The sequence below is a fragment of the Corylus avellana genome, chromosome 1 (assembly GCF_965113065.1).
Source record: "Corylus avellana chromosome 1, dhCorAvel1.hap1.2, whole genome shotgun sequence".
NCBI classification, from domain to species: domain Eukaryota; kingdom Viridiplantae; phylum Streptophyta; class Magnoliopsida; order Fagales; family Betulaceae; genus Corylus; species Corylus avellana.
Genome location: NC_142490.1, coordinates 22,732,534 through 22,755,126, shown reverse-complemented (window position 1 = coordinate 22,755,126; position 22,593 = coordinate 22,732,534). Strand labels below are relative to the sequence as shown.

The 22,593-nt window shown below is 34.4% G+C and overlaps 1 protein-coding gene and 1 pseudogene across 3 annotated transcripts in view; one reads left to right on the top strand and one right to left on the bottom strand.

Annotated features, from left to right (window-relative positions):
* Nucleotides 1-20,865, bottom strand: part of LOC132172160 (Metallo-hydrolase/oxidoreductase superfamily protein) — a 41,386-nt gene extending 20,521 nt beyond the window's left edge. For 2 of the 3 annotated variants that reach the window (XM_088517595.1, XM_088517589.1), the window contains exons 1-9: nucleotides 20,533-20,865; nucleotides 19,781-19,916; nucleotides 17,659-17,786; nucleotides 16,017-16,164; nucleotides 15,821-15,926; nucleotides 12,684-12,742; nucleotides 8,547-8,582; nucleotides 8,352-8,461; nucleotides 7,830-7,891 (exon numbers count right to left, since the gene is read on the bottom strand). In XM_088517595.1, the coding sequence (XP_088373721.1) occupies nucleotides 7,834-7,891; nucleotides 8,352-8,461; nucleotides 8,547-8,582; nucleotides 12,684-12,742; nucleotides 15,821-15,926; nucleotides 16,017-16,164; nucleotides 17,659-17,786; nucleotides 19,781-19,916; nucleotides 20,533-20,723 (972 nt within the window). In that variant the 5' untranslated portion in view covers nucleotides 20,724-20,865 and the 3' untranslated portion in view covers nucleotides 7,830-7,833. Of the gene's footprint in view, nucleotides 1-6,486; nucleotides 6,726-7,829; nucleotides 7,892-8,351; nucleotides 8,462-8,546; nucleotides 8,583-12,683; nucleotides 12,743-15,820; nucleotides 15,927-16,016; nucleotides 16,165-17,658; nucleotides 17,787-19,780; nucleotides 19,917-20,532 lie in introns of those variants that run through there. The other variant, XM_059583611.2, reaches the window with a different exon arrangement.
* On the top strand, nucleotides 1,404-3,581 carry LOC132169475 (receptor-like protein 54; annotated as a pseudogene).
* Nucleotides 20,866-22,593: the final 1,728 nt, after the last annotated feature.

Below are 22,593 nucleotides of genomic sequence, written 5' to 3'. Positions count from 1 at the left end.
TATCATTCCTCTACTAAAAAAAAAAAAAAAATAGCCTCACAGTATCTAATACGTTTGTGAAGGGTTTTAGTTATCTTGAAATCAAAGTTATTTTGCATATTTGAACTGATGGGTATCATCAAATTTGCAATTTTTGTTCAGTCTTTTGTTTTTTTGGCATGGGTGTTATTAAATTCCTTAATATTATTCAATAAATGGATTAATATACTATTAAAATTTTTAAAAATACAAAATAAGAAAAAAAATATGACCATTATGAAAATAATTTTTTTTTTTTTTTAAATATAATCGTTAGTAAAAGCCAAATTTAGAAAAATATGACAATTAAGAAATGACAAATTTTTTTTTTTTTTTTAAAAAATATGATTGTCGGAGAAAGAATATTTAAATGAAAAAGTGAAAGTGAATAGCTAAAATGCTAAAATAGAAAGAATGTGATCTTTTAGCTAAATATTTGTTGAGTCGAATGTGAATGCTCTTAGAGCATCTTCAATAATGATAGGCATTTTAGCTGCTCAAAATAAAACTTTTTGTATTTTGCTTCTAATGTTTTACTGCAATCTCCGGCAGAAACATTTATTCAACTCTTGAGTTTCTTTAAATATTGTTTTTATTTTTTTATCTCTTATTCTGAGGGAGGGAGAGAGAGAGAGAGAGAAATGAGAGAAAAATAATAAAAAAAAGTTTATTGTTAGAATGGTAAATTTTAGTAAAAATTTTATTTTGAAGTGTCGGCAGGAAGAGAAAATTAGCTCATAATAATTATGTTTAACTATAAAAAATTATTTAGAACATATCTAGCATATGCTCTAGGAAATGCGTCCAATTCTATTTCTCCTGGAGACCCATTGGAAGACTTTAAGTCAAGCAAACCATTATTGTGTGTGGGATACGACGCAATTATGGAGTTAATCAAACAATTTTTAATTAAAAAAAAACACTTTTTTCACACAAAAAATCTAAAACTCTCTTTCAATTTAGTTGATAAATCCCACGTATTACTTTCTTCCTTTTACCCCCAAACTAAAAAAGAATAGTTAAAAATTCAGAAAAGAATTAAAAAACTCACGGGACTATCAGGCCTTGGGATAGGCTCCGTTTGGTAAGAATCATTTATTATTTATCAAACAAATTTAACTCTCAACGTTTTTACTTTTTACCTCACATTAATTACTTTTTTATTACTATTTAAATAAAAATAATCATCGCAAAATAATCAACACAAAATCATGGCATCAATCATTTGCTAATTGCTACAGAGTAGGAAAACGCGTCTATTGCTTTATTGTGGAAAGGTGCTGAAAACGAGTCGGTTTCTGAGAAATCACGCGCCTGTTTCTTTGTCCCTCGGCTGTATAATAAATAGCATTCCAATATACACTCGTAGATCCACTCTCATCATTCTTCCTTACTGTTGAAGCAAAGAGTTGCCAAATTTGTGTGGGTTTCTCTTCTGTCAAAATGTAATCTACTATTTCTTGAACTTACTAGTAATTAAATTGGTTTATTCTTCAACTAATTATTATTGTGTGGGTGTTTCTTTTTTGCAGCCTTCAATGAGAATTCCAGTACTCTTTTCATGCCTTTTCTTGATCTTCATATTCTGCATCTCTATGTCGTCTGGACAGAAGGATGATGACATATACTTCTTCCCAGACTTCTCCCAATGTCTTGGAGATGAGCAATCCTTGTTGCTCCAGTGGAAGAACAGCCTCGTATTTGACAATGCTTTATCCACAAAACTGGTGTACTGGAATCAAAGTGTCGATTGCTGTTCATGGGAAGGCGTAATTTGCAACGGGAGTCGTGTTATCATCCTCGACCTGACCAATGAATCCATCTCAGATGGGCTCGACAATTCAAGCAGCCTCTCATGTCTTCGGTCTCTCCAATACCTGGGTTTGGCTTATAACAAGTTGAAAACATTTCCTCACTTCTTGAGAAATCAATCTGCATTATTAGCTCTAGACCTTTCAAACAATGAGATTCATGGGGAGATACCAAATTGGATTTGGAATCTTCCTTATCTCTACACATTGAATCTCTCGTATAACTACCTGATGACTTTAGATTTGCCTTTACTCGGCATGTCTAATTTGAGAGTCTTAGACCTTCACTCCAACCAACTTCAAGGGCAACTCTTGGCTTTCCCAAAACATGCTATATACTTGGATTTTTCGAGGAATAATTTCAGCTCTGTCATACCACCTAGCATTGGTAATTCATTTGGTTTCACTTCTTTCCTCTCTCTTTCAAGCAATAAATTTTATGGGAGCATCCCTGAATCAATATGCAATATTACAAATCTTCGTCTTCTAGATTTGTCTAATAATTCATTGAGTGGTACGATTCCCCAATGCCTATTTAAGATGAGTGAGTCTCATGACGTCATGTGGCATCGAGGTTTAGGAGTGCTGAATCTAAGGAAAAACAATCTCACTGGTGTAATTTCTAATTCATTTCCAAGAAATTGTAGCTTACAAACTTTATATCTCAATGATAACCAACTGCAAGGAAAGCTGCCAAAATCTCTGGCTAGATGCACATCTTTGGAAGTTTTAGACCTCAGGAACAACCACATCGAGGATGTCTTCCCATGTTACTTGAAGAACATATCTATGTTGCACATTCTTGTTCTACGATCTAACAAATTTTACGGGCCCATTGATTGTCCAGTGCCTAATGCTTCGTGGTCAATGCTTCAAATTGTAGACCTAGCTGCAAACAATTTCACTGGTAAGCTTCCAATAAAATACTTTTCTGATTGGAAGGTAATAACGGATGAAAGAAATGAGGCCCAATATCAGGTTAGTCCCCTCCGATTTGTGGATAATTCCTCCTTTTATGCTTTTACTAGTTATGGAGTTGCTAAGATTGGTTCTGGGCAACCTTATAGTTATGAAGATGTGGTGAATATTTATTATCAAAATATGGTTACAATTACCATCAAAGGTGCCCAAGTAGAGCTGGTGAAGATCCTAACTATATTCACCTCCTTTGACTTCTCATGTAACCGTTTTGACGGGCATATACCTAGAGAAATAGGAGAACTCAAATCACTACGTAGCCTCAACTTGTCTCATAATGCTTTCACTGGGCAAATCTCACAATCTATAGGAAAATTGACTTATCTTGAATCATTGGACTTGTCAAGCAACAAGTTTACTGGTGAGATTCCAATCCAACTTGCAGAAGGTCTTATTTTCCTATCATTTCTTAACCTTTCATTCAATCAATTGGGAGGAAAGATTCCACTGATCGAACAATTTGCAACTTTCTCAAAAAGTTCCTATGAAGGAAACATAGGATTATGTGGCTTTCCTTTGAAGGAAAAATGCACACCTGAAGAGTCGGAATTGTCACATCCAACATCTAAAGAAACACATTTGGATTTTGAGAGAAGAATTGATTGGAACTTTTGAAGTGTTGAATTTGGATTTATTTTTGGCTTTGGGATTGTTATTTGGCCTCTTATGTTTTGGAAGAGGTGGAGGATATGCTACTTCCAATTTGCTGATGATATTTTTTTCAAGATGTTCCCTCAACTTTATATTAGAAAATCATGGAAGACGAGCACATAAAAATCAGAAACAGAGGCGTTAGTGATAGCTACGAGCAATGCAGTCAGGTTTGACTAGGTAATACGCCTTTTTGGGCATACTTTAGTCATTTGGGCCTTTTCTGGGTCTCTATCGTGGCCTATTTAATGATTTTGAAAATATTTATTAGGGTATTTAGGGTGTTTGGTGGTGTTTTTGTATTTGTATTTGTATTTTTTTTTTATTTCCTGTGTAATTTTTTGGTTTTTTTTGTTTTTGTGGTGTTTTCTGCTCACCTAGTTAGTGCCTTCCCTCAGTGGCCTTGTTCCAGTTTCTCTTAGTGCCTTCTTCATTACTGTGGTTCTCACTCCGATGGAGGCCTATTCAAGTGGTTATGCCGCCTTTAGTGGCGGCATGTCTTGGCCTTTGCTCCAAGAACTCCTAGGACTGTGTCATTTATCTTACACATTCCCTTTTAATTTTTGTTTACTGCATTGAGTATGTTGCATTGGGGTTTATTGTTGGTTGCCCGACAATTCTTCTGTAATTTCTATCCCTTTTCCGTTCCTGTTTGTACTCCAAAAAAAAAAAAAATGTAGCACTTTCCCAATTCATGATCACAAAACAGACGTGTTGGATACTAAACTCCCTAATTAACCACCACAAAAAAAAAAAAAATAATAATAATAATAATAATAATAAATAAAAAGAATGGTGAGTCCAGAAATAGGAAATTTCATGTATAAATGAGAATCCCACAAATATTCCTGCTTTAACAATCTTCTTCAAATTTATTTATCTTTAAAATGACTTTCATTTACTTTTGATTGACATTGTGAGCAAGACTTTACTAATCAACGTAAAGTGATTCGGACAATACTGCTTTTGAATGTCATTAGGACGATACTGCTTGAGAGAGCAAGATTTTACTAATCAATACCAATGGAGAAGCAAATCACAAATAAATTAAAAATAAAAACAGTATGTTAAAAAATCAATGGATGGGAAAACCATGAGCACAATGTCCTTGCTTAAGGCACGATTTTGGTTGCTAATGATTAGTAATGACAACATTTGTTATTTCTACTATGGTCGTAGATACCTTGTCACTAAAGATTCATTAGCGACGACATTCTTAGTGGTCGCTGATAATCAGCGACGACAATCATTGTTGCTAATAATGTTGAATGTGGTTGCTAAAAATACCTTACATTAGATGCTTGTCGTCGTTATTATCACCTTATCAATTATGACAGATGTCGCTTATGTGTTTATCATTAGCGACAACTCAAAATGTTGTCACTAATGGGATGACATTTGCTGACGACAAAGTCATTGCTAATTATAGGATCACTAGCGATGACATTTCGAGTCGTCGCTAATGATAATTAATGTGTTTTTTTTTTAAAAAAAAAAAAAAAAAAAAAAAAAAAATTTGCCAAATGCTCTTCCGTTTTTTTTTTTTTGTTCCAATTTCTAATTTAATTTTTTCGTATCAATTATGTCCTTATGGCTTCAACAGCTGTGAGAAAATGAACAGATGACTAGATTCTTCGAACCCATCCACCAACTTGAATATGAAAGAAGAATTTTGATAGGTACTAGACAGTTTTGCAAATTACTTGGCAGATCCCTTAGAGCATCTCCAGCAAGAGTTTTCATTTTACTACTCAAAATAAAACTTTTTTTCATTTTAGCTACTAGTTTTTCACTACACACGCCAACAAGAACATCTATTTTAACTATCTACTCTAATTAAATATTATTTTATTAATTTTTTTTTATCATTTCCTTGTTTTCCCCATAAAAAGAGATAAAGAGAGAAGGAGAGAGAAAAGATTAAAAAAATAGAAAGAAAGAGCAAATATAATAAAATATTACTTACAAGTTGCTACAGTAACTTGTGAATATGAAAGTCTACTGTAGCAATAGTAAGAAAACCTTCTATTTTACAGTATCTGTTGGAACAAGAAAAGTTAACAAAATAGCTAAATTTAACTAAAAAGCTAGTTTAGAAACACTGCTGGAGATGTTCCTATATGCTTAAGGTGATTTCAATTCCATTTCCACTAGGGCAAAAGAAATAAAAAAATAATAATAATAATAATAAAAAAATAAAAAAATTGAGGCATTCCCTTTGCATTCTCCTCTACTAGCACCCAACCTTGGTAAACTTTATAAACACTGACAATATACATGACTGACAATTTGTATTGGCATGCTGGATTAACTAAGGGATTAAGTTGATATAGGTCAATCTAAACACAATCTATTTAGTTAAATAGGTTAAACTCCTTAACCCTGACAGGACACGATATGACATGTATAACCTGTTTCATAAATAGGCTGTGTTGGGTTGATCCCAGTGTAGCCATTTCGACTTGTATATAAATTTAAATGCATAAAAAAATTATGAATATGTGAATAAAATTAATTTATATAATTTTAGTGTTTTGGGTTAAGTTTATTAATTGTAAAAAAAAAAAGGAAAAGAAAAGAAAAAAAAAGTACAAGTTATATAGGTCACTTATAGGTTAAGTGAGTTAACTCGGGATTGACACATTTATTAAACGAGTTAATTCATGTTGACCCAAATTGACTCGAAGCCGATTATGCAAAACCTCAGCCCGCTAATTTAATGTTAAATTTGTACCGGATTCAAATATCATATAAAAAATTGCTAGCTTTACCAAAGTTTGATAGACCTTGGGTTTTAGAGGAAATTCTTTCACCTAGTCAATGCGTTGAAATTGCTAATATGAAGAAAAGGCCTATTAGTCTATTGGCTTCACAAAACCCCCATCCATATTGAAGGTCGAATTCGATTTCACTTTTTAAAATGTTTAGAGAACTTACCGATTAACATAACTAATATTTTTGATCAAATCAAAAGGCTTCTTTCACCACCTGCATGTGTGGAGAAAGAACACTGAAAATTAGAGGAAACAAATAGTCATAGTAGGCTTCTATTTTCTTCCAATAAAAACAGTAAAGCTTTCATAAATCATCTAATCAATCTTTATATCTATATCAAATCCAAACAGTGATCTCTCCAATTGAATTGATAGTAGTGGCAAGCATGGTAAATTTACTTTATTCCTTCTATAATTTGAGTGGTCTTACAATATAACATCTCTAGAAAACATCTTTCACAAAGTCTGAAGATCTTTATGGAGCTTCTTTTCCCTGATAAAGACAAATAAAATTAAAAGATTATATTGAATTCAATAAGCCTTTGCTCGTCAAAATTTTTTGTGAATGATAATACTCATGACAAAAACACCACCTAAATAAAAGCCGCAACATAAAATTTAGGGGTAATTATTGAGTAATGCTCAAATGTGATATGATTTTTAAAATTACTGTTGAATTTTGATTTATTGGTGATTTTAAAAGTCACATCATATTTGAGAGGCTTTTAGTCCTCCTTATAACATTACTCCAATTTATTACTTGTTTCATAGTATGGACTCGGGTCAAGAGACGGTATTAGTCAAGCATATGGGTGCACCATGGATGTGCATTTTCACGCCAACCTATTTTTCAATGACTAGAAAATTTACCCCAAATGAACCAATTAAGTATTGATAGAAATATGAAGTAACAAGGTTAAAAAAAAAAAAAAAAAAAATCCATTAACTAGAGGTGCCGAATCTCCTTCTTATACCAAAAAAGTGTATATGAATTTCGTCTTTATTCAGATAATTTATTTTCTGCCATTATTGTCAACCACATAACTCAAAATTCTAGTCTTCTAAACACTGATACTCACTTCTCTTTCCATCTTAAACACTTTTTTTTCACCCTTTTTTTTTTCATGCACTAACCTACATACAAAGTATTAAAAATTATATTCATTAAATTTTGCTTAGTAGAAATTATGGATACAAAGAACTGCTAACTTGTGCACTGGTTTCAAATTTATTGGGTCCAGTTCGGATAGGTTTCTGGGTAGATCACAATTTACTCCTTGTAATTAGGCCTAATTATATCTTAGCTTCTTGCTAAATCTTCTTATGGATATATTTTGGTTAACCAATCAAGTGATATTATGGGGGGAGGGGGGGCACATCTTGCACCAAATACACAGGGGCATAGTCCCATTATCTTTAAATTGGGGATGATGGAGTCAAAATCTTGTTCACGTTGCAACAATTTGGAAGTCACACCATTCAAGTTATGTAGCTAAGAAGTTCTATCGTGAAATATATTTCCTATAACTAAATAATTATGAACCTACTTGCTAAATGAGGAGAAAGACAGTTCAGAGTTTTAAGGGAATTGCCTTACCTTGTCATAGGGCTATGGGGATTCTCAAACCATCATGCGCAAGTTGCACAGGAATTCCTTCCCTGAATACATTTGATGGAAAAACAGAAGATGAGTACCTTTATGATATTTCCAGCATCTACAGACACAGTGCATAATAAAATCTTGAGTAATGCTTCACCTACAATTATTTTACTACTCTTTTACAACTTGTTGACATATGTTAGCCTGCAATGGAAGCCATGTCAATATATATATATATATATATATATATATATTAGCGCCCGTCAATCACATGTGGACACGTGTCAACGAGCTGTAAAAGAGTTGCAAATCTAATATTTTTCTAAAATCTTACTACACCAATTGCAAGGGATCTTCTAACTTTACTACCATATGCCTAGGGCAATCATAAGAGAAGAGAATAGAAAACTATAATCAATACACATTAAAGGTCAACAGCCAAGTCAGGTCAATTATTACATAAATGCATTTAGACCATGAGATTGTGATTGACTACCAAGAAAGAGAGTGAATTTGTACCTTTTAGTCCATTCCATCAGAAACTCATTGTCCTTGTGGTGATCAAAACCATGAGTCATACCAATAAACAGGGCTCGCTTAGGACAGATCCTCTTCACAGCTTCAAGTGACTGCAAAACTAGTTAATGTGACATGAGCAGAATATTGACCAAAAGGGAAATTATATAACGGTTCAATTTGTGCATGTAAACAGACCTGTGGCAAGCAAAGGTGAACATTATGGGATCCATCCTGCAAAAAGAATAAAGGCAAATCAGAATATAATTAGATTAATTCCTGGGAGGGCAAAACAAAATACATAAAAAGAAAAATATTAACATGAAATAGAAAAATATGTATGAGCAGATATAAAAAGAGGTAGCAGGAATGAACAGATTGGAGGAAGCTTTAAGTTCGTAGATCCAAGCTTGTTCTCTCTCGATCATCGAAGCTTCGAGGGTTCCTTTCTCTCCAAATGCACTACATCAGAAAGGAAGGAATTGCATTCCAAACAATATTGATATTATTCCGACTGACCCTTCTATTCCGACACGCTAAAAGATCCACCACCCATCTAGGCATAACACACTCTAGCACAAACATCTGAAATACCATGATACACAACTCTCTCGCGACATCACAATAAAGAAGAAGATGATCCGCGGTCTCCCTACTCTTTTTATACATACAACACCAATAATCTATCACTATGATATGACTTATCCAAAGTGAGAATTTTACCAAGGAAAGCTGTCAAAGTAAAGAAAGCCAACCTCACAGGAGCCTTAGTCCTTCAAATGCTCTTCCAAAGGAAATGGGAGTCAACATTATGAAGAAGAACCTTGTAAAAGGATTTGACCACAAAAGGTCTTCTTGTTTAGGACATCCAACAAAACCTATCATCGCCCTCCCAACCCACCCTAGAGGAATACAAAACATTGAAGAAAGAGGAGACAGAGTCTACCTCCTAATCATGCACCAACCCGGTGAAGTTAATGTCCCAATGAACCGTATCATTGCTAACACTCCTAAGGTCAGCCACCATTGCAACCCTATTCCTCGCAAGGCAAAATAAATCCAGAAAAGATTCCTTCAAAGAATGATTTCCACACCATAACTCATGTCATAACCCGGTACGAGAGCCATCGCCCACCTCCACACTAGTAAAACTAGAGAAAACATCCCACCCTCTCCTAATGTGTTTTTAAAGACTCCCCCCATAATTTCCAATGACCCCCTTAGTACACCATCCTCCCCGCCAAACTCCCATACTTCTTAATATCCACAATCTAATGTCAAAAAGTCTCTCTCTCCACAACAAACCTCCATAACCAGTTACCCAATTGAGCCTGAATGAAAGTAGTCAAGCTCCTGACCCCTAGCCATCCAAGCTGTGAATAGGAGTACAAACCTTCTTCCAATTAACAAGATGGAATTTAGGCACATTGTCTAACCGATTAGCAGAACCAACTGGTATAGGGAAGAGGGAAAGAAAATAGGTAGGGAGGTTGGAAAGAGTGCTCTTAGATATTGAGATTTTATTTGAAATTTTACCAACCTTTTCATTTTTTTTCTTCTCACCTTCTCCAACTCTCTCTTCTATATATATATATTAGAATGCAACAATGCAACTTATAGTAGAGCAAATTTTCACCAATGCAGATACCAGTAGTGCAAAGGCTTTTAAATTCATAAAGACATTTACCACTTAATTTATGTCAACTATTTCCATGTAGCATAAGGAGAGCTTTCAAGCTTAAAACAATGCCCCGTAATTCCAAATGGCACCTCCATCTCCATAAAAATGGGATTATGAGTGGGGTCATGGGGTCAAGTCTTGTGGTGTGTGTGAACCATTTACCAAGCAACAAAATGAACAAGAAATGATTAATAGAAATAAAAAGTAAAAAATATAAAATATATTAATAAGAACAAATATTAAATGCCATTATTTTAACAAACTACTATGCTTATCATTTGTGTGTTCTTATGCCAAACAACGATCATATTCAAGTTGTATAAAGATAGATTAACAAAAAAACATGTGCTGGTGGAACAGGAATAAACTTCTTTGGTGTATAATATGATACTTTATCACTATGTTATCGATGTCTTGATATACATGAAGAATACTCCATTGAAAATGTTCTCTACATGCATATTAACATCTTTGACCACCCTCATCACATACCTTTTTGATGAAGGGAACCTCTCAAGATAAGGCCACTTCGTATATGCACCCCTAAAGGACAAACTCCAAACCTGTGCAAGGCGCCTCTCCCCTCCTTCCCCCAAAGGATGGGTAAGACTCGCGTTCGCCACAGGCATAGCTCCAAAGAATTGTTTGCACCCAAGGGATTCGAATCCACCCTCATCACATACTTAATTGTTGTCCAACACATTATTCTGCTGTGACTTGTTCACAATAATCTCTTTTACCAATTTCTAATCTAATCACTAATCTTAAGCTTTATCAATTGTCACCAAACACAGATACCGGTATCTATGTTTATGAGCTTCCACATAACCACATACATTTAAATTTCCTTGGCAAGGTTATACAAACCAACAAAGAGAAACGACTACAGCAATGAATGTGCTTCTTTTAGTGCTAGACATACATTTGTAAGAAAAAAAGCCCAAAGCAGTCATGATCAAACTAGGCAAAAAATTGTACATGTGCCAAAAATGCCTTTAAAGCAAGTCTCAACCAGAAAAATGACTTTATTTTTACAAATATCATTGAAAGTGTAAGGCGCTTCTAAGTACACAAGAAGTACACAATAGGAAGCACCTAAATAAGCAAAAAGAACAAGGAAATCACTATAACTAATCGTCAAAGGATAAACATAAACAACTATCCGAAGATACAAAATTTTGAAGATAGTCTAGGCATGTTGGTACCATCTTCCACATAGCAACACTTTGACTACTACTGCTGGTACTCCACCAAGCAGCATATTAATAACTACATGTCTAGGTATAACTCAAGACAATCCAAAACGACTAAAAAATACTGTCTAAAAGGACATAAGCCATGTCACATCAACTTCCCAATCATGAGTTGCTCTAGCAAAGCTCACATTCCACTTATTTGAACCACCAAAAAATCCAAGTACTCCGCAATAGAAGCATCCTTTGCATAAGCAATACCAAATAAATCTAGAAAAGCTTCCTTAAGGGTCACACCTCCACACCACTGATTATATCAAAAACTAGGGCTCAATAGAACAACACTGACCCCACGAACTGCCAAATTTAGAGTCCACTACCACTCTCCACCAAGCCTTTCTCTCATGCACGTAGCGCCAAAGCTATTTACCTAAGAGAGCACTATTAAACACTAGCAAGTTCCAAATTTTCAACCCTCCCTCAGAGCGTGGCAAACAAACCTTGGACTAGCTAACCAAGTGATATTTAAACTCTTCACCTAACCCACCTCATAAGAAATCACACTGGAGCTTCTCAATACGGTTTGCAACGCTCCCCATGAGAGGAAAGGACATGAAATACGCAGGCAAATTGGATAGGGTTATCCTGACCAGGAAATGATTTTATAGATGCCTAAAGAACAAAATTTATTCATCATTTTTTATCTTAAAATTCTCGTCCACATCCACAATATGTTAGACTATTTTCCTTCATGTAATCCTAATAAAAGGATATCATAACAATTAATAGATTGCACAAAGAGCACTGACAAGATGAGGTGATAATCGAGATATCATGCAAAGTATATTACTAGGTTAAAGATCTGTAGCATCAATATATCAAATAGTAAGTGTTGACTACAATGCATGCAATCCATACTGCATTATACAAAGATAGCATTCCATGCTGCATTATCAAAATTATGCATTATAGCTGTGTACAAATTCTAGCAGACCCAAAAGAGCGTTTTCATCAAGATGTTTGAATGTAATTTGTCTACAAATCAAGAACACCCATAAGTGGCACAAGCAAAAGAGTCATTACACAACTTCAATAGACAAAAGAAGAAACATAAAAGTGACAATGGGGAAAGAAACACTAAAAACCCACTTTAAGGAGACAAAATGCTCTTCCCAAACAGGGAAACTACATTTAGTAGGGGAGAGAGGGAGGGTGGAAGACACAGGGAGAAAAGGAGGGGGGAAGAAACTAGAAACAATAATTGAAAAAGAGATTAAAAAAAAAAACAGGTCAGCAAAAAAAATTTCTATTGAAGCGTCTGGGTTTCTGTTGTGTATATCCTGTTATTGCATCTCATGAACTTCCTCCAAATACAATGCCAGTGATGTGTATTCATAGATGAGTTTTTTTTTTTTTTTATGTACATCTACCTATCGCAAGTATTAAAAAGAATTTACTGACCTTATATAATGTATCCAAGATGAGAATATCCACCTGTCCAGCCCCACTTTTTGAAATAACTACAAAATCAAAGTCACCATTACACAGAGATTAGAGCCTAAGGTAATTCTTTTTACACAAGGAATTCCGAATAAAAAATACATAACTTCAAGAATATTTTTGATAAGCACAAAACTTCAAGTATATATACACAAGTGAATAAAAAAATATGACTTTTATCCCTACTTAAAGAGGTAAATTAAAATGTTCGATTCCGAGAAAAGGTTATAGAGATTTTCAAATTCTGGAAGCATTAATGATTTTCTGTTTGACTAGAATATATTATTTTCTTGGCAGGAAAAGATGAGAGAGACCCAGTAAAAAGATAGGTACAGTTGTGATATTTGAACCAAGAGCACAGAATCAGCCATTGACCAAATCATAAACCAATAAACTGTGTTTACTATGTCCAGAAAGATGCAATACCTATAGGTCAACAGTCAGTCATCTGCATGTGAATAGAAAGTTACTCGACACATTTCTTTCTATACTAATTTTTGGGACTCAGGTGGGTGTTTAGGACGTCCTTGCATTTATTTATCCATCTAGGGGACGAAATAATCCATTACAACTATGAAATCATATCCAAACAAAAAGATCGCAAATAGCATTAAACAACGAATGTGAATAGTCGGGTACATAAAGCAAGCATATTTATGTCTTCAGCATGACAAAAATGTACAACATAGATAAGATCAACCATGTTATGCTAAGTGTTTGTCTAGAAGAGCACAACACTTTTAGGTCAATAAGCCACCAAAATTCATTTGTGTGAAAAGAAAAACAGAAGTCTAAATCAAATTTTAGGTTCCTGAAGTCCAATATTGGTTCTAATTTTGTCCCATAAAGTAAATCAATTGTGATCAAGTCCCCAAAGAAGTGTTTACTACCATTCTACCATTGATTAGGGTGATGCTTCCACAAACCAAATGGCTGATGTTGCTTAAACTTTTGCTGAAATGAAATATTTCGTTGGATTATTGTCCACATGACGAGGCACTTTTAGGTGAATAAGCCACCAAAATATTGTTTTGTGCAGAAAGCAAAACAGAAGTTTAAATTAAACTTTAGATCTGCAAAGTCCAATAGTGGTTAGTAATTGTGTCCCAGAAGTTAAAAATATTTCAATCAAGACTCATTCTACCATGAAGTACGGTGATGCTTCCATGATGTGGCTTAATTTTTTTTTTTTTTTTTATTGATAAGTAATCTAAATTTATTAAACCAAAGGGCGCACCCAAGTACACATTAAGTGTACAATGAGGAACCTAACCAGAAAAAGAAAAAACAGCAAAAAGTCATGAAAACTAGAAATATAATAGCAATCATAAGCAGCCATTCAAAGGAAAAGGGTATTAAGAAAAAGGCCTTTGAAGCTTCGGTCATTTCACTATCTTCAAAGCTTTGGTCATTTCCTTCTCTCCCAATACACAACATCAACCAAAGCAGAATCATTCTCCAAACAGCTTTGCTTTGACGACTACCAAATTGCCCTCCCCAACAAGCGAAGAGATATCTCACTTGACAAGGCATGGCCCAAGCTAAACCGAACAAGCCGAAGATAGAGTTCCATAAGGCACTAGCTATTTCACAATGGAGTAATAGGTGGTCTATGGATTCCCCACTCTTCTTACACAAGCAAACCAATCTACCACAATGATATGCCGCTTCATCAAGTTATCTAAGGTGAGAATCTTACATAAAGCAGCAGGCCAAACAAAGAAAGCCACTCTCAAAGGGGCCTTAGTCTGCCAAAAACACCTCCAAGGAAAAGGAGAGCTATCATGGGAAATTAAGACATTATAGAACGATCTTATATCAAACAACCCCTTCTTGGAGGGGTTCCAACAAAGCTTGTCTATAACATCCTGTTTCAAACATATGGAATACAATTGATTGAAGGAAAAAGTAAAGAGTTGCAATCATGCACCGCTCTTACAAAATTAATGTACCACCGAGGAGAGCCATTGACGACCTAAAGAAGATTTGCCACGAAAGCATCCCTTAAGCAATCAATGTTGAACAACTTTGGAAACTTTCCTTAAGGAGAAGCTCCCCACACCACACATCATTCCAAAAACAAATCATGGAGCCATCACCCACCTCAAAACTAGTAAATCTAGAAAACTCTTTCCAAACTCTCATAGTGCATTTCCAGAGACCCACCCCATAAGACCCATTGCTCCATTAGAACACCACCCACCCCACTGACTACCATATTTATGGAGTGGTAGTGGCTTAGATTTTGCAGAAATGACAAATTTAGTTGGATACCTATCCATGGCATCTGCATGAGCTAGCTCTCTCCTGATCCCCCTTTCTTCTTGTAGTTTACCTTTGTTAAAAAAAAATGCTGATAATGTCCTTAAGCAACATTATGTTAGACCCCAAGAAAAACTTTCAGATTTGTTGTATACAATAGCTGCCTAAGATATACACATAACCATAGATAAATGAAAAAAAAAAAAAAAAACTGTCAAATCATTCCAAGAATTCAAAAGCAAGAGTTAGTTGCTACAAATGTTCCCAGTCATTATTGTAAGATCCAGTATTCTAAATAAATTGACGAGTATAGCTAAAAATCGGAAAACATAGAAAGCCATAAATCCTAGAACCAGGGAATACACATGCGCTGAGCACAGGAGCGCACTACTTGTAATCAGCAAGGCAGATGCCAACCCAGATAATCAGAAGATCCCTCAACCTTGGGAGGCATAGCTTACAACGTTAAGACAAGATTTAAGATGATATCAAATTCTCCATGCTTTTCTTGGAAATATGAGATCAGCAACATGCAGAAAAGGTGTAAGACACACACACATGCAGACAGAGGTCAAACACACACAAACATATACATATACAAATATATTGTTAAATCACCACTTATCCCAAAAGCTTAAATTTATAGGAAATAGTGAAGTTAATCATTTAATTAATATTCTAACACTCCTCTTACGTATGGGCTCAAACTCTCCCTTAATAAATGAGACCCAACACGTAAAATATTTAATTAAAATGAGAGGTGAATGATAGCGACAAGGTTCAAACTTAAGACTTTTGCTCGGATACCATGTTAAGTCACCACTAATATCACTTACCATACTCCGTGCTTGCAGGAAAGCGAGAAACATCAGATATATAAGCTACTCTACACTTGTCACCAAATAGGAAACCCAAACAGACATAATCTTCTCCATGCATCACCTACATTCAAAATCAAAGCATCAAGATACTAAGATATACAAAGGAATGGTAGACGTATAGCATGATCAAGAAAGATATGGAGCTACTAACGGGTAAAGGAACAAATCCTAGGCCTGATGCAACAAATGGTTTCTCACACTGGTCCTCAATTATCCTCCAGTCAAGCTGTGCTACCCGTCTCACTTCTTGACCTTCTCTATATTTCTTTTGAACCAAGTATGGAAATTTCGTCACAATGCTGTTACAAAGGTACAACAAAAAAATCTCAAGTGATTGTTTAACTTAGATTACACCTGACAAAAAGAGAATTCAAGCATGAAATGCTAAACATAAATCTCTATCAGTATATTCGAAACCATTTCAAATGAAGTCACTTCCTGATTTAAAAAATTGAAGAAATTAGGCTCCCCCTCCCCCCAACTATGACCTGATATGCAATGTCTCTAACAAAGTTTCAATTTGAGCAATTGACCCCCTTATTTGAATGAATTGTAGAGTCAATTGGCATCTAAACTAGAAGTGAAGTCCAACTATAAGTGAATGCACGTCACGTGCATGTGACTCTAAGATCCTCTTAACAACTGACAAGTATGAAAAATGACCCAAATGCCCCCTTAAATATTGAAAGCAAATAAATAGAAAGAGACATACAGAGAGAGTGATAGAGACATTGGGATCTCCCTTCAAACTCACGAGTGGCAAGGGCCACACTGCCCCTTTTTTTATTCTTCTTTTGTTTCATCATCTCCAAATACAAGAATAAATCTTATCTATCCCACCCACATGGTATCTTGCAGATGGTTAATAAATGTAAATAAAAAGGTGTAGAGATGCTTCTTAAAACAAATAATAATAACAATAATAATAACAATTAACAATCACAATAATAATAATAATAATAATAATAATAATAATAGTAATTCTGTACAAGTGCCTTCATTATAATAGAAAGACTTATTGTCAAATTATATGTGTTCTACAATTTTCCTCCTGGCCAGATCAGTGAGCATGCCATGAGCCTTGATCGTGATCTAACCCTCGCCATTTGTACAATATAGATTCCCAGCACCATTGCAACCAATCAAAAGTCACCATCTATCCGATCAAGGCTCATGGCATGCTCACTGAGTGTAGTTTGGAACTTGTTTGGCTTTCTGTTTCTGCAGATAGGTGCTGGTTTTGAGTGTAGTTCTCTTGCACAGTTTTTTCTTTGTATTGTTTCTGTGTAACTTTAACTTTAGTAGATTGCTAGAGTTAGTTTGTTAGCTCGTTTGTTGAATATCAAATTTACTTGTTCATCCAAAAAAAAAAAAAAAAACACTACTGCACTGTATCCTAATAATGCAAACATATAGTTTGATGAAATTGGTGTAGAAACAATACACACATTCTACCCATCAAATCTATGGGAAGTAGACTCATGCAAGAGATGGCAAACAAAAAACTGTGAACTACATGTTGTCCACAAAAATAGGGACGCACTTTTTTATTTTTTTCGCTCATTCACTAAATACCATTTACCATTCAACTATAAGGAATAATATATATCATTTGGCTCTACACATTCAAAAATTATTTGAAAGTACCAAACTCCATAGTATGTAGATTTATTTATAGGCTCAGATCTAAAGCAGTCAGTACAAGTAATGATGGGTAGGGCCTCATCAATCTTGAATGAGCATCCAAGAATAAAATAATAAGAAAGAGAAAGAAGAAAAAAAGATATAAGCACCTCTCCATTGCATGCTGACTTAGGTATATGGAAGTGGGATCAATATCATTTGTAGCACTATATGGTTGCACAGCACGTAAATCATCCAGACCAAGAACTGCATCAGCATGTTCATGAGTCAAAATAATCTGCATTTCACAAAAAAAAAATAAGTTTCTAATACTCTCAGAAAGAGCAGGGTTTCAGTTATCAAGAAAATTGAGATTTATTTGTAAATTGGCAACAAGCATGCAAAATAAAAGCCACGGATTTAAAAATTAAAAAAAAAAAAAAAAAAAAAAAAATGCTCTTAAATTCAAGTCAATAAAATTCATCAATGTCCACAGCTCATTTCATTCAGCTTTTTACATAAACTACTGTCAACAATAAAATAAATAGCAGTCTAAACGAACAATTACAGCATGGACACTCCATTCCAAAGCATGTTATAATATCTCTACTGGTAAAACCATGAATTTCAGTAAAAACAGTTTGACAGCTGCAACATATTCTGTTGCCCAAGTATTAGTGTTCTTAATGCTTGAAAATTTCGAAGGTTTATTTATTAATGCTAATACTTTGTATTGTTTCATCTGCTCAACTTACCAACTTTGGCTGCCTGTGCAACTACACAATGTTAGTGAGTTGATATTAGAAAGAGCTTCCAGGTAGGTGTTTGATGAGAAAAAAGTATTCTCTAAGTTTGATTAAAAATAATGTAATGCCTTGAATTTAGAAACCCCCAATTAGACACATTTGCAACCTAAATTTCAATTTCACTATTCAGGTATTAACTCAAAAAATCCATGCCAATCATATCCATCCATTTGAGTTAATGAAACCCACAAAATTGAGAGAAAAAGAAAAAAAAAAAAAAAAAAGAACATAAATTTCATTTAATGATACATGTGATGGCCCATGGATGTTTGGTTGACCCAGGCCTATTATTGTTTATTGCAAGAGAGAGAGAGAGACGTGACTTATATTGTTAAGGCCTTATAGCTCTCCCCTTTTCACACAAACTCTCTGAGACTTTCCTGGCAAAGTATGTTTATTAAAACAGCTAACCTCACACAAACACAAAAATAAAAAAATAAAAAAATAAAAAATTAATCCCATATGAGGCTTGACTTTTGTATTTACCTATAAGGAATAAACTAAAAGAAAAAAACCACAGTCCAGGCTAAATAACTCCTAATGTGGGAATACTTCATAAATTGTGGAGTTTCAATGGTTTAGCTTAGAATGAGCTAAAATGAATCTTACTTACTGTTGAAATAATGATGAAGTGAGAATATTGAGCGGAAGCACGAGAGAGAATGAATACAAAGAATTTACGGGTAGTTTGGTGTTAGACACCTAGGTCCACTACTAGGTATACCCCTAAGAGCTACATTGTGCTCATTAACTTGATTTGTCTATAATACAAAGGTCACTCTTTATAGGGCAGTGTTTAAATACAAGTATAGTAATCAAATCTTTTTGATTTGATTACAATCCCAATATATTTGATTACAATCAACACATAAATAGAGAATATTTGATATCAACCTAATTATAGAATATACGGAAAATATAATATATTTTTTGTACATTATGGAGCAAACATAGAAACTAATTAACTTGATACAATATAGAGGAATGAATATAGTTAGAATTTCATACATTATGAGGAGGACACGGTTCTGACACTAAGATACAATATGAGACCAAAATAAAAGAGCTGGTGATACTAACAAACAGTCTACTCAACTGACATCTTATTTGTACTTATCTGCATAAGATATAGATCTTAACCTCATCAACTAGTGAAAAATTACTAATGATGAAAAAGATAAGGCATCATGGTTATGTGATGTAAGTTTTTTTTTTTTTATTATTATTATTATTATTATTATTTTCTGTGGCATACGTATCGTGAGAACAATAACCATTTACTTGCCCTCTGCAGTCAAGATAGGTTTCTTAAGGAAAAGAACAGAAAATATATAGTTCTCAAGATTTATTGTATGCATATATTAGATGAATGAAGGTGTATACTTTTATGAAGCATAGAAACGAGGGCCTAACTTGCCATTTTTTACTAAAACATATGTGCTACAAATCATAGGTAATCACAAACATGTGGAAAAAGAATACTCACAGAATCCACTCTAGGAATCTTATAAGCAGTAAACCACCGAAGTACTTGCTCCCGAAATGTCTTCCCAACGTCAATCAATATATAGCTGTGATTACCATCGCTTCGGCAATAATCAATCAGAAGAGATGTATTGCACCTGTAAATCCATAACTCATAAATATCCAACACAGCCACGCAATTCATCAACAGAAAAACAAAGGTATAAAGACATATTATCCATTAACAAATTCAAACATTCAACTCCTTTCCTTCTACATATCCTTTTGCTACAAAAAAAAATTGTCTCAACTAATACTTTTTCTTGGTAACTTAATTCGAACTTTTACTTCTTTAAGATCCCAAATAATAAAAAACCAAAGTTATGTACCTAACCAAACTTTCAAAAAGAATAGCAAATGAATCTAAGCACTAAAACTCACTAATATTGTCCATCCAATGCATTTCTTAAAATAGAAGAAAGAACACTACCTCTCTGTTTGGCTGCTAGAATAACCGAGCAAAACAAAAGAGACTTCCTTAAAATTAAACGCGCTTACTTTTTTTTATATAGACAAAAATAAGAATCAAAATTCCTTTTCCTCTCCTAAACTTTATCACTAAGCAAAAACAGCACATCGAGAACGCTAATCAACCACCAAACTTTCCTCGAACACACAATGCCAGATCTAACTTCAACAATTACCAAAAACACACAAAATGTAAGACAAATAGCAGCATAAGAATCACATAGTGAGAAATCTAAACCTAATCACCTGTAATTAGGGTTGCGCTCAGGTGGTATAGACAATGCCTGGGAGCAGACGTGACAGGGAGGATCGGACGGCTGGATCAGGCACATTAAGTTGGGGACCGCGCTCGAGCACCCGGTCCCGAGGAAGATCAGGGCCGAGGATTGGCCTTGATCCAAGAGGTTGCCGTTCTCAGTGACATTAGGGTTCGCCATTCTCCTGAAGAGTACGTGAGAGAAGGGGTTTGGGGTTTGAACGTTCGGGAGAAAGGAGAACAGTGGCGTAGAGTGAACGAGCAGAGGAAGATTCGTGGGGTATATTTACAGAGAGAATCTTCGCCCGCGGAATTTGACGGTTTTGGCGGTTGGACATTTTTTACACGTCTTTTTTTTTTCACTTTCTTTTTTTGTATAGAAAGTTTTTTTTTTAAAAAAAAAAAATAAAAATAAAAATAAAAAAATAAAAACTATGCAAACACTTGTCTAGGAAACCAATGACAATGACACGGCGGGAGTGGCTAAACAAAATAATAGGCGTTCTCTTAAACCCTATTGGAATATAATGTGACACATCTCCATCACAATATAAGTAAGAATCACGGTGGCTAACACTAGACATGAGGATTTTTATTGTGAAAGTTGAATATATACATTAGTATTTACTTAATTACATAAAAATAAATTATTTTAAGACTATTGAATCACGACCCATCCACCACTGGTGGTAAAATTAGGAAAGTAACGGTTAGAATCTTATCCTGCTATGCCGTTTTGTGTTTATGATTAAACCAAACCAACCGATGTTATAGTCTTGGGTGTATTGATCATAGGTGTTGTTATCGTACACAATAATAATGAACAATATATATAGAATTAAAAAGAGAGAATCGTGACACAGATTTGACGTGATGCGGTAATATGCTTACGTCTACAAAGAAGTGATTATATTTTGCTATTAATGATTCGTGGTTACATCATAATATATATATATAAGAAAACTTTAAACCCTAATTGTACGGACATATTTTTAAAATTTCCAAAATACCTTGTACCGTACCCTCCCATGGGCCAGTAGACTCCCGCTCTGTGAACGTCTACTTAGCCTTCCATTAGTGTTCTAATATGAGCCACTAATTTCAACAACTGGACTCTTTTTTTTTTCTTTCTAAAAACTTCAATTAAATTTGTTGTATCATATTAATCACTTACCGTTATTATTTCTTTTTAATGTTTTTTTTTTTTTTTTGGTATTTACACGTGCACAATACCTAAAGAGGATTGTCATGGCCTTTATTTTGAGTTGAAAAATAGTAAACATACAAATTTTTTTTATAAGATTTTTAAGAAAAAATGCCCGAGAGGTGGTACCACTTTTTATTAAATTACTATGTTTAAATTTTGTCAATTTTATTTATCAAATACATCATTTTGTCAAAGTTTTGTTAATTTTTTAACGTCTATACCACATAATATCCAATTAAATCCCGACACATGTTAAGTATGTCTATTCAGTATCTCAACATTGTAATCCCAGTCTCCAAAAGATAGCTTAATCAGTTAGAATTACGCCTAATAAAGCGAGTTCGAATCTCCATCTCCCTCTTGTGCGGACATGTCAAAAAAAAAAAAAAAAAACATTGTAATCCCACGTTAGTATGACAAGTCATCATTGTAGTCACAACGGAAGAAAAAAAAAATGCAGCAAAGCACCCAAAAAATGTGTTTTTGTTTTCAAATTTATTTGACCCTGTCAATTGAAGGATATATATAGCGATTGGGCACTAAATAAGGTTTTGTTTTGCCTTCCATTAAAAGATAGGCACATCAACATAAAGCACCAAAAGAAATTAAGATAAAATCGTCGGACTCACCCTATTCTCTACATGAATCGACAAAATTTCTCCCTCCCGCTCTAATGAATCTAACCGCCACCCCTTTCCACCGCCGAACAACACCACCAATTGGCTACCCATCTCTCCACCACTCTGCGGCTCACTCACCACTCCATCGTGGCCTTCCCCAAGAAACATAAGCTCACCACTCCAAAAAAAAAAAAGAAAAAGAAAAAAAAAAAAAAAAGGTTATA